Source organism: Rhamphochromis longiceps, linkage group LG20 (assembly GCF_057381845.1).
Source record: "Rhamphochromis longiceps isolate RC_006_pf linkage group LG20, R_longiceps_female_GT1.1, whole genome shotgun sequence".
Taxonomy (NCBI): Eukaryota; Metazoa; Chordata; class Actinopteri; order Cichliformes; family Cichlidae; genus Rhamphochromis; species Rhamphochromis longiceps.
Genome location: NC_140576.1, coordinates 5,455,970 through 5,469,159, shown reverse-complemented (window position 1 = coordinate 5,469,159; position 13,190 = coordinate 5,455,970). Strand labels below are relative to the sequence as shown.

Below are 13,190 nucleotides of genomic sequence, written 5' to 3'. Positions count from 1 at the left end.
AGGCCAGGTGGATGAGGGGAAGGGGAGGCAGGAGGAGAGACCCGAGGTGGCCGCCGGTTCGAGTGTCAGGTGAACTGAACTTCAGGTAAGAAGTTATGACCTGCAGTCTATCTGGGTCAGATATAAACCAAGTTTAGGTGGAGTTTATTTTCGTTGTGCTGAGTTTTTACAGTCAGTTACAATAACTCGTACTGCGTGCTAGCTAGCATGACAGAGTTTCTATACAGCTGGGTGGGTGCTATGATGTTACTGATAGTGAACTTTATTTTATTCACAAGGTTGGTAAAGTAAGTAAAGTAAAGTTGCCAACCATGCCATAAAAAACGGAATCGTCCCGTATTCAGAGAAAATATTGCGTGTTTTGTGTTGAGCTGAAAAGGAATGCGATTTGTCCCGTACTTCAGCTAGAATGGAAAAAGACACAAAGCTAGATTTATTCTGCGTCTTTACACTGCAGCTGCCTCTTCTTCTCTCATTCAGTCATGAAACTGATCATTGATCAGCTGATCGGCTTTTTTCTTGTTTGTTTATCGCCAACTTTGCGCCAGAAAGAGGAAACCGCCGGATGTCGTGCTAAACAACAGCAGCACGTTTAAGCTTGATCAGCTGTTTTTAGAATGTATTTAATATTACTTTCTAGTATCAGCTGATGTTTGCTGGAGCCACAGCCGTAAAAGCTGCTGGTCATGATATTGGTTTGGATATGTGGTGAGAGGGAAACATGAAGATGAAACCAGGAGATGTCCTTACTGAATCATCAGAGCTGAACAGGTGATGGAGAAACAGGTTTACCTTTTAGGTGACATGAATGAGTTGAAGGGAAGTTATGAACTGTTTCTGAGAGACAAATAACACCAGGATCCTTTTTTACATAGCTGACAGCTGGTAACTGTGCAGGGGCGGATCTAGCAAAGTGTTGCCAGGGGGCCAGGCAGGGTATTAACAGGGAGAGGGGGGCACAAAGAAATACTTTCTTATTCTCATTTAAAATGTCTCGCTTTTATTAAATAATTATCTGAATCTTACAACCAAAGTTTTTATCTGATGTACAACATATAGAAATCATACATATACCAACAAGACTGTACATCACTGTCACAACGGCGTTTGTTTTCATTCAAAGGCTTTATGGCTTTTCCTATAATACCTGGTGGGCCGGTCTCTAGTCAAAATGCCCGGGCCGGTTTTTTGTCCCAGTCCAGCCCTGGGCACGACACGCAGTGAACTAATCTGAGAGGGTGCATTAAAAAATAAATGGCCGGGCCAGCGGTGCACATCACAAATTAGCTCGCATAGACACATTAGTTGTGCCGCTTCTTAATGACGGCGTCTTAGCTAACAACCCCAACTATCAGATTCAACTTGTAATTGGCTAAAAATCACTTAGCCTACTGGTGAGAGGGACGTTGCTAGCTGTCAGTTTTTTCAAGCGATGTTGAAATGTCCACATTCCAACACTTCAAATGCTTCAGGAGCTCTCCGCTCAGCGCAGCAACTGTTGATATACAGCATTATTAAATTTATTGCTAATGCAATTATATGGCACATTGACTTCTGAGGAAATTTTAGATGGCACTCGTCATCAAAAAGGTTGCCTACCCCTGATATAGATCGTTTTGATGGAGATATCAGCTGTAAAAATGTTTGTTTTCTTTTGAGCATAATGGCGCAGATGGATGGTAAGTGCCAAAAATACATATGAAAATAGCAGCAGTCTCATTCCAGATAATATGACCTGTTAAATAATAATTACAAAAAAAAAAATACAAAAATCAACTCAAATCTTGTGAGCAGTTGTCTCTTTCTACGGTCTCAATCACTGGATACTCAATACTGAACTGCACATTAAGGCAAATATCAAATCAACCAATCACACAACAGCAACTGAATGCATGCAGTCGTGCAGGCATGGTCAAGACAACGTGCTAAAGTTTAAACCGAGCAGAATAGGGAATAAAGGTGACTTTGAACGTGAGATTGTTGGTGCCAGAAACAGCTGCACTGATGAACTGATACACTGGGATTTTCCCACACAAAAGAGAATACCTGAAAAAGAGAAAATATCCAGTGAGTGGGAGAAAACGGCAAAAGTCAGAGGAGCATGGCCAGACTGGTTTGAGGCAACAGTTATTCAAATAACCACTTGTTACAAACAAGCTATACAGAAGAGCATCTCTGAAAACACGCTGATCTTTGAAGCTGATAAGCAACAACAGCAGAAGACCACACCAAGTGCTACTCATGTTAGCTAGTAAAGGAAACTAAGGCTACAATTTGCACGGGCTCACCAAAATTAGACAACAGAAGATCAGAAAAATGTGAGTCTTGACTTTGTGCTGTAACAGAATTTGGCATAAACAACATGAAAGCATGGATCCACCCAGCCTTGTATCTGTGTTTCAGGCTGGTGGTGCGGGTGTGAAGATGTTGAGGATATTTTCATGGCACGCTTTTAGGGGTTAGCATTGTTTAAACACAACACCTACCTGAGTGTTGCTCCTGTCCATCCTTTTGTGACCATCTACATCTGCGAACCCATCTTCTGAGGGCTGCTTCCAGCAGAAAGTATCATTTCACAAACCTCTATTAATCTCAGATGGTTTTTTTAAGCAAGACAATGAGTTCGCTGTACTCAAACAGGTCTCAATCCAGTGGAGCACCTTCGGGATGTGGTGGAACGGGAAGTTGGCACCATGCATGCACAATGTGCTGCTATCATGTTGATATAAACCAATGTTTCCAGCTGTTTTATTTTCTGAATCTATGCCACAAGACACTGAAGGGATAAGGGGTTTGAAAATACAAGAGGAGCTGCCGTCAGCTGATGACAACACATTTAATGTTTTTCTTCTTGCACATTATTCTTGAAGCTGAATGACAGACTTGAGATTTCTGCATTGATCTAACTTTTGATGGCAATAATATCATAGACCCAACATTCAAGAGCAACAGCAGCATATCTAAACAGAGCCACATAAGGCAAAGCCACATGTTTCTAAGGCCATGCATCCAATAAGGTCTTGTTAATGGTAAATTGGATGAGTGTGTGTCCAATTCTCCATTTCCTCAGAGGTGTCTCAGCAGCAACAGCTGCTACCAATGGCAAAGCAGTGTTTTTCACACAGCCCCCTTTTCTGCAATGTGACTTGGGTCTTTCCAAAATAAGCTCATACACATGCAAAAATAGATAAATGAACATCTATTGCAAAGGGCAGCGGATTTAAAGAGAGGTCTAACCGGGGCACAGCGCTGAAAGAGATGACGGAAACATCTCATCCCAAAACATAAACTATAAATGGGCCAATGAAGTAGTAAAATGAGAGGAGCAGACATGTCATACATACACGACACGCAATATATTATATACCTGTGGGTCCTATCAACAGGAAGCTGCTCTTATGACACAATGTGACTCAAGACGGGTCATTCATTTTATGCAAAATGTTTCTCTATTTGTGGCCAGAGCTCAATTTTGCAGCTTCAGGATTTGCTTATAATAACTTTTCTTGCTACATTTAAGGCAGACGTCAACTGGTGTAGCTGAAAGTATGTCACAGTCTAAATCCGTCTGCTGTTAAGCTCTCATGAAAGACTTGCTCCAGTGTGCCTTGTATGGTGTATAATTTTGTGTATTTCTTTGCAGGTTTTTAAAGGTGTTTCAGCAACAACACGCTCACGGGAGGCAGAAAATCTTAGCATACTGCTTCATATGCACTTGTTTTTTTTTTCCAGGTGTCAACTCATAGCTCCTCCCCGCTGATCCTGTGTCACATAAGTGGTGATAGACTGGATCTATGACTGGTAGATCAATATTGTTGCCTGATATGTGTCTCAGCCAAGTCACAGGAAGAATTTACAACTATACTGACATGATGACCATATATTTCAGACCTGAGTATTGTGTAGTCTGGCTCTGAAGAAAAAAAGATGGTGCCACTGGACTTCAAACTGCACAAATATGTGAGAACAAACCGTGCTACTTCCATCTACATATAAAGACCATGATACTCTACTGCAGTTTCTCTCTACCTATGTTGCATTGACATCATCTGTCACGTGATATAAAAGACTACACTGACAGTTATGCTTCTCAGTGTAATTACACTGCCAAAAAGTTTGTATTAAATATACCACTTGAGTGACTATCGCTGAGTCAGTTCTCCTCTTTTGCACTTTGGGTGTTCTCAAGGTCCTGTGTGCCAGTTCTGAGTAGATGTACTCTTCCAGGATCGTAATCTCCCAAGGTCCATTGTCTGAATTCTGTTAACCAGCTGAATGTAACAAAATTCGCTACCTGGAATTGTTGAGTTACTCTCTAAGATATTGTTAGGTCAAATTTGACCCCATGGTTTCCCTAGAAAACCAATGGGGTCGGCTCTGACCCCATTGGTTCTCCAGGGTTAAATTAAAACCACCTTAGTGTGGTTGCTCATGTAATTTTTTTCTTTTGTGTTGTAAATCAACTCAGGTGAAGAAAAGATTTTGTAAGTACTCATTACCACGTGAAGTTGTTTTCAGTGGTTCAACCAGATTGGTTTTAAAGAATGAGTGAAGACGTATTTGTTACTTCACTATTACTATTACGTTCAAACAACAAGCTCCCATGGCAAATCAACTTTTTTTTGTTTTCTCGCTTAACGTCACAAGGAAATTTTTAAACCGCAGAAGCAAGTACATGGCTAAGTAAGCTAATCTACAGAAAACCCCAACAACATGTTCCTGTTTTTTTAAAAGACCAAGATGAAAGGTTTTACTTGTTGAGGATGCCCAGAAGCACTAGCATCAGCAAGCTAGGTAGCGGGCATGCTAACTAGCAAGTGACCACGAATAAAATGGTCATCAAAACTACTTCACCTGTTTTTCTTTTTCCAACTGCACACAGTGGAAACAAATACACAGCTACCTATTTATACTATTGATTGTGTGTCAACAAAATGGATGTAGTCACCATCCATCCATGACGTCAGCCGCTGGTTAGCTGGTCTTGACTCAAAGCCTCGAGCTGAGATAAGCGAGGGCTGGATTTGACTACTCTAAACCATACCCTATAGAGCTCAACAGTGATCCCCCGCTTTTTTTATGGGCTGTGGTTCTCAAAATGATTCATTTCCACTCTTGACGTTATGAAAAAATCCTTCGATTAAGAGTTTTTAGCTTTGAACCAAGCTAACCAGGATTGAAATGAATCATGGTCATACAAAAGACTTAAATGGGATTTTTTTAATATACACACACGCGCACACACACACACACACACATATATATATATTCCATAATACACCCCAAATTCACGATTCAAGATAATCACAGATTGAATTAGTTAATATTTATATCAATCTTTTTCATTACCGTGTTTTCTGGTATAACAATAGGTTTAAATATCTTTTGTAGTATGTAGTGTGTTTAGTGAAGTTTAGCCGTGTTATTGCTTTCTGACTACAATCACTGCTTGGTTGGTTTCAATTTCTGATTGTGGGTAGAGTAGTTCTTCTCCACAACATCGTAAGTACAATGTGAAAAACGTGGCTAGTAACTTGTGGTTTCTACAGGAGCAGAATTTATGTTCTGTTTTGGTCTCCACCAGTTTCTTGGTGTTCAGAAGTAAATGATGCCACGAAATGCCAGAAATGATCCTGGAGTCACAACCAAAATAGGACAGTTAGAGTCAAAAAATCGAAGCAAATAAAGGCTAAAATGGAAAGAAGTTGAACTCCAGAGTTTAGTCAGCAATAATAAGTTAATCGTTAGGACTGTCTAGTTGATCCATGTTATCCTTTGTTAAAATTAAAATCCTGATAATGATGGCTTAATTCTTCTTTATTTTTCCACTCCAATAAATCAACATTTGCCAGTTTCCAGTAACTCATATGTGGCCTTACAGTAACAGGAAGCAACAAAGGTGGAGACAGGCAGAGCAGACCAGGAGCACTGTTTGTTTCAGTGACATGTGCCTGGAGGCAGTTTTGGCAAAGGGATGTGGACTTAACTGAAATGTACTGTGGATACCTCTCACTGTACCGACGTCTGAGGTCGTAACACATGTCGCTGTGGATGCTCTTTCATGTCAGCAGTCGTCGCACAAAGTGCATACAGTGCAAACACTCAAAACAACCAATCTTGTGTGCCTTCGCTGGCCTTACTGATCTAAAGTTTTCTGTGGATTTCACACCTTTACTTTACCTCAGTGCAGTACGCTCAAAGTGAGAACACACACGATTATGCACATCAACACCTTTTTTTTCAGCTGCACCTAAAAAAGTACGAATCTATATCTCACACTATAAGTTCCTGCTCTTTTGACGTTTTAGGCTAATTTTGTAAATCCACTTGAACATGCACAATATTTACTCTTCACTACAGCGCACGTGTTCATGTGACCACACTTTCCGTTAAGCTTTAATTGTGGCTACATGCCTTTTTTTTGCATGCACTAAATGAGTTTCAGCCATGTGACTGGCGGATTAGCTATTTGTTTTAATGAGCTACAGGTGTCCCTAATGAAGTGGCAGGAATGTGTATATACAGTAGGTTGTGTTATCTGTTAGTTGCCCTAATCAGCTGGCATTTCTCTGAAGTGCATGGATGTTCTCAAATGTTAACTTAGTTTGTGAATTTCCTGGGACTGATATTTAACATGCTTTTTTCTTGCTTTCTGAGCCTTCTGTGTGGTTACAGTGGCTGACCATTATTATTATTATACTTTATTCTCATTATGCATGTTCACCCACTTTGGTTTCATGGCTAGCTGCTAGCTAGTCTTTTTCTCTCCCAGCTCTCCCTCGTTGTCTATTGCTGCAGGATTGGGGAACAGGCAGGCAGTAAGTCCAGGACAGACAAATCTCCATAAATCCTTCCACAGTGGCTACCCTCTTCAGACTACACTGTACAATATCTGTCTTCATCTTACGAGTGCACAGGCCCAGCCACCTGCTTTTCCCCTGCTCAACCCCCCTCCCACCCCCCATGCTTTGTGAACTTAATAAAAGCTGCCATTAAGCAGCGCTTCATCTGTTTGGGCCCTAATCTGCCTTATAGGCATCATGTGACCACATATGCAGTGCACACCTGTCGTGTATGTTCCCAGCCTCAACTGTTGCCTCTCCACGCTGCTCACACACACACACATACACTCACTCAACCTGTTCCTGACATATCAACCAAATGCTTGTCAGTGTTGCCTGGCACAATAACACACACACACAAACACACAGTTGAGGCTTATAAAACATAAAACTCGAGGTTGTTTTGTGTGAAAGCAGAAGGTATGAATCTGCTCAAAGATGTGTCATACACATGTTTTAAAATTCAAAAACACACTGACACCGGAAACAGGCCTAAAGTTATTCAGTATGGTTTTTTTTATTTCACTGAGTGAAAAGCTCAATGTTTGCATAAGACATGCAAAAACATAAATATAGAACAATGAAGATGAACAGCACTGTATCCAAGTGGAAATAAGCAACACGACGAGAATGAATAGTAGCGCTGAGGGCAACAAATTGAAGTAGAGACTTTTTAAAAAATTGCTTCATTGTCTACTTTTCATATAAAACGTCTCATAAATCGAGCCAAATTGAACGCTAACGGGAGATGGCTTTTAGTCCAAAAGTGCAATATATTTTACAAAGTCTAAATTGTTGCTCTGTTTATCCACTACTCTGCAGTAAGAAGGCTGCTTTCATATTACATTTTTCCAGCAGTGGAAATACATCTCTGTTTACCCCCCCCACACACACACATTTTTTATACCATCCTTTTTACTCTGTTAATTAAAACAGTAAAACGATCTGTCGTTTCAGCAGCAGCCTATGCAGGATTTGGAGGTCGTTTCCGTCTGGTTTTTGTGTAATATAATTTTCATGTTTATTCTTTTTTTCTTTTTTTTCCCACTGGTAGATTATATACAGGATACCAGCTGGCAGACAGATGGTGATGCCTTTACCCGTGCTTTTTTTTCTCTTTTTTTATTAAAAAAAAAAAAACATCACAAGGAAGAGAAGGAGTAAGGACAGGAACAGCTGTAGACGAGGGGACAGAGTCAGCACACTGGCCACTGGGTGACATGAAATATTGGGAGGAGACACCAGCACATGGCTTAAAGAGAGAAAAAAAAAAGTAATAATAATAAATGTGCCCTGTTACCAGTGAGCAAGACACAGAGAGCCATCTTGTTAGCAGTAGCAGACCTCTAAATCTCAGTAATGGTCCTCGCTCTGATCCTGTTCTCACACCAGAATGTGAAGAATGAACAACCCCGACAACAAATATTGTTGATTCCTCTACCTGCATGAATGCAGATGGGTTTTTTTTGTCTTTTTATGTGTGTGTTTGTGTGTTTTCATTTATTTTGGTGAAAAAAAAGTTGAGTTTATAGAGGAACAAGCAGGAAAATGAGGTTATGGATTGAACTGCAGGTTTGAGCAGGTGGGACAGAACAGCCACGGCTTATGAGTCTCTCTCAGCAGGACACACACACACACACACACACACACACACACACACACACACACACACACACACACACACACACACACACACACACTTCAGTAGTATCACTGACACAGAGGGGAAAAAAGGAGTGCTGCTTTTGCCCTGCTGTTGTCCAGCAGCAGCAGTTTTCCCCCTACATGTGACTAAAAACGACCTCAGGCTGAATCATTACCAATCATGCGTCATAATAATTACAGCGTCTTTATTTTCTTACTTTTTTTTTTCTTTTTTAACAAAATTTCACACCCACACACACACCTGCACACACACTAAACTGAATTCAAGTACACAACATCTCCCAGCCCCTGCAGTTATCTCAGCAAATGAAGAGAAAACAAAACAAACGTAGTAAATGCCTCTGCTCTGCAACAGAGTCCCGGGAGACAGTTCAGTCTGCGCCCACAGCAAAGTAAATACAAACCAAGATTTTCAGTTAATGAGAGGGATTGGGGGGGTGGGGGTGGGTGTGTTTGTGTGTGTGTGTGAGGGGGGGGTAGAGATCATGCACAGAAAAATGACAATGAATCAAATGAATCAATAAATAAGAGAGAAACATCCATGAATGAATTCAAATCAGTGTATTTTTAGTTTGAGAGAAAAGAAATAAAATATACGGCATGTAACGGCATCCCGCCGCCGCTATAATATGAACAACTTCTAATTAAGAGAGGTCACGCACACAAGCAAACTATGATGAGGCTATTTGAATTTTTAACTTTTTATTATTCATTTCTCCTTTTTTACCGTTTTCTTTTTAAAGGAAGCTGTTCATCAAAGAGCATTTTGTTCATATATAGTCATTTTTTACAGAGGAAAATACTGTACAACCTTATTTTTTCTTCTTCTTCTTCTTCTTCTTCTCAAAACAATATCTGGAGGAATATCATCTACACACATTATTTATCCCTATATTGTGATCATTTATATCCAATGCTAAGCTCAGGAGATAATTCATGATCAGTGTGTCCACTCCTCAGTCGTACATGTTCGCTCAATAAAAACCAGAGGGTGGTTTAGACAGGTTTATAATTTAGTACTACAGTAAGTGAGCATTGCTATGAACTCCTTAAGAATTAATTGAAATCACAGTCCGTATTAGTGTTTCATACAGGAGCGCCGTTTTCCCGACGCACCGCGTTTCCTTCCTTTTTTTTTTTATGTTGTCGTTGTTTTTCTTCCTTTTTTTTAAAATCGCTGTACTGTCCAATCACAGAAGAAGCAAAAAATAAAAACCAATCTTTAAATAAACCACAGAACAACAGTTCTTTGTCACACTAACATCTATTTGTGCATCAAAGCAAAAAAAAAAAGAAAAAAAAAGTGAACTAAAACAACATCTTTAAAGCAAATTCCCTGTTAAAAGATATATATCATTATTTTTTTCCTTTTTTTTCATTCCCCAGATGGTAAAAATGAACCTAAAAAGTGCAATAACACTCTAAAAATTTCTCATTTGGAAGGTCACATAAATATTAAATAAAAACCATTACAACAGGAGCTCAACCACAGCCATAGTGAATGGAAAACAAAAATGCCGTTTTTTTTTTCGTCTTTTTTTTGTGAGACATTTTCGGTCTGTACAGTTTCAACATAAAACACACTCCCTGACACTTCCTCTATATCCCACCCCCACCCCTACCCCAACCCCTCCTGCTGCTGCATCTGAGTGACTCATCGTTTCCTCTGGTCAGTCTTGAAGCCCCCACCCGCCCCTCCAACAACCAAACATCCCCCGCGTGACTTGCCGGGCGTTAATCAAGACCTCTCCGGCTTACAGATCGATATGCATCTGACTATAACAACACAACAAAAAGGACAATTTTTTTTAATGCAAAGATGCAAATGGTAACAAAAATATTTTTTTTAAATATACTTATGACTTATCTAAGTATATCTTATCATCATGGTCAGCTAATAGAAAAGTGCACTACCCACGCACAAACTTGATTCCTCCACATTGGGGCTAAAAATTACAAAGGGTTAAGCTTGGAGTCGGTGCTAGTTGAAAACACTTCTAGCAGAATGTCAGAGAGAACTGTCGAGGTTGGCGGCTTGAAAGGACGCCTGACTGCAGCTGAGACCGACCGAACAGCTACTGGTCGAGTCCACGTATCATTGAGAACAAAGGAGAAAAAACAATACCAAAGAGATGGGAACAAGCAAAATGTAACCCCTTTCTCTCAGTGTCTAATAATAATAATAATAATAATAATAATAATAATTAATAATAAAATAATACAGAAAAAAGATCAAACGTTTGAAACACATCCTTTTCCCTTAGTGATTCATGTCCCTTTTTCTATGTATCCACGGCTCTGCAGTTCATGTCGCCCGTGCCAGCAATTTCCTTTGTATATTATCTTTCACACACACGCGCACGCACGCACACACACACACTTACATATATAGTTATATAGAGAGATTTGTTTTTGTTTTTCTAACGTGTTTTTCTTTTCTTTTTTGTCCACACACAAAAAAAGTGAAAAAATGAAAATAAATTAAAGTCAAACATGCACGCACACAAAAAGACTGATGTGTAGTAAAATGCTTTACATTGCTGTCCCATGTGTGAAACAGGGCCCTAACTCTGTGTGTCTCCATTCGTAATCTTTTTTTTCCTTTAATGCATAATTGAATTAATAATGTTGGTCATCTTGTAAACATCATAATAAATCGTTTCGGGCCATCATTCTCGCCACGCTCTCGTTGTTTTTTGTCGTCGTCCAAAGTCTCTCGACATCATAAATGAGGCCACTTTCATTTTTCGTTTAATCATAGTACACAGAATTTTTCTGCAGTTCTTAAACTCAGTTTGTTTGTTTTTTGTGTGTTTTTTTTGTTTTTGTTTTTTATGGGTCAGCATCTTCTTGCTTTTCCAGTTGGGAAGCATCAGTGTGGTTAACGGAAGCATCGAAACTCTGGCCATTGTCTTTTTCACCGTCAGGCTCCGCCATTGAATCATCGTTTGAGTCAGTGTTGAGATCATCCTCTGCCTCCTCTTCCTCCTCATCCTCCTCCTCTTCTTCTTCGTCATCTTCCTCCGCCTGCACCTCCTCCTCTGGTGACATGTCATCTTCGGCCTCCCCGGATGTTCCCGTGGTGTCGTCCTGAGCTGCCGGCAGGCCCAGCTGGGTTGAGAGGTTGTGGGCTGATCGCGCTGCGTCGTGGTGGATCTTCTTGCTGAGGTCCAGGGAATCGCTGAGGCCCAGACCGGCGGCGTTCTTCAGGAAAAACAGTGAGCTGCTGGTGTCTGTGCCCAGGTTGAGGGAGCTGTCTAAGTTGATGGAGGATGGCAGGTATGAGTGGTTATAGTCAGAAGCAATGCCGCCTGTCTGGTAGATCATGGAGGGAGTACTGGTGATGATGTTGTGGGACAAACCGTGGAGGCCACCGGGTGAGGAAGTAGACAGACCCATGGAGGATGGAGGGACTGCCGCCACATTTCCTCCCAGGTGGTGCGCCGCTTCCTGCTTCGGCGACACAGACGGAATCTCGCCTCGCTCCTGTTTCTCGTGCTTTCTCTTGTGGGAATCCATCTGGGACATGCCAACCACTGTGTGCTTACACTCGGGGAAGGTGCAGTGGAAGTGTGAGCACTTGAGCTTATACTTGCAGTCAGGAACCTCGCAGTCCACGCTGGAGCTGAACTGGCAGAAGCCAGCAGCGCTGATCACGTCTTGCTTGCCGTGGTGCTTGCGGTGGGCCGTCACCTTGGTGCTATCGGTGCAGCGGAAGCCACAGCGCAGACAGTGGAAGTGGGTGCTGTTGCCTGAAAACTGGCAGTCAGGAAAGTTGCAGCTGAGCGAAGACTTGAAGCGCTTGAAGTCGTCCAGGACCAGGTTGTCTACGCGGTCGTGGTGCTGGGCGTGCTTGTACATGTGGGTGCGGCCGCAGAACTTGTAGCCACAGTTCTCACGAGTGCAGTGGTAGTGGGTGACCTTTAGAGAAAACTGGCAGCTGGAGTCCTTGCAGTTCTCGTAGAGGTCGTAGCGCCGGAATCCGTCCAGCATCATCCCCTCGTCCAGCATCTTACGTGACGATGCGGTCTTTCGGCGCTTGCCAAACGGGGACATGTCCTCGATGATCCAGAAACGCTTCTTTGCACCAGCGGCCGTGGGAATGGAGATGGTGTTGCCTAAAAACAAGAGATAAGGGCATTAACAAAAATAATCCTGAAAAAAATAATAAAGTCCACAGACTTACAAACAAGTGACTGTCCTGGTTAAAACCCTAATGTCGGACCCCGCTCAGCCAGAAGTTGTTCACAGCTGAGTAAGCACAGCTAGCCACTATTTTTTTAATCCCTAATTTCCAGAATGATTAAAGAAGGAGGAGGAGGGGGGATGATAGATTGACTGTAAGACATGACACTTTTACAGGGTGTCTCGGGCCTCCAAAGAAAGGCGGAGCTGGGAGTTTTAACCAACCCTCTTATCTCCATGTTTGTTTTATGAGGGGCACCCACCTTTTTGCAACACCCTGGGGTCACTGCTAATGATGTGCTCCCTGTTCTGCAAGACAGGAAGCAGTGGGCCTCGATAAAACTTGGGGCAAGATTAAATAAGAGCTTGCTGATGCAGCCTTGTTAATGGAAGCTAAACAGAGCCCAGGGTTCACAGAACAGGTGCCAAATTTACTGCTGTCTCTCGCTAAATCCTAGTGATACTAAAAGGGAAATTACGCACAAAGGTGCAAGTCAA

General features: G+C 41.5%; 1 protein-coding gene across 10 annotated transcripts in view; it reads right to left on the bottom strand.

The window, feature by feature from the left end:
• Positions 1-9,192: 9,192 nt before the first annotated feature.
• Positions 9,193-13,190, bottom strand: part of casz1 (castor zinc finger 1) — a 171,176-nt gene continuing 167,178 nt past the window's right edge. For all 10 annotated transcript variants that reach the window (XM_085392664.1, XM_085392665.1, XM_085392666.1 and 7 more), the window contains one exon: positions 9,193-12,625. In XM_085392664.1, coding sequence (XP_085248790.1) covers positions 11,340-12,625 — 1,286 coding nt within the window. In that variant the 3' untranslated portion in view covers positions 9,193-11,339. The remainder of the gene's footprint in view (positions 12,626-13,190) is intronic.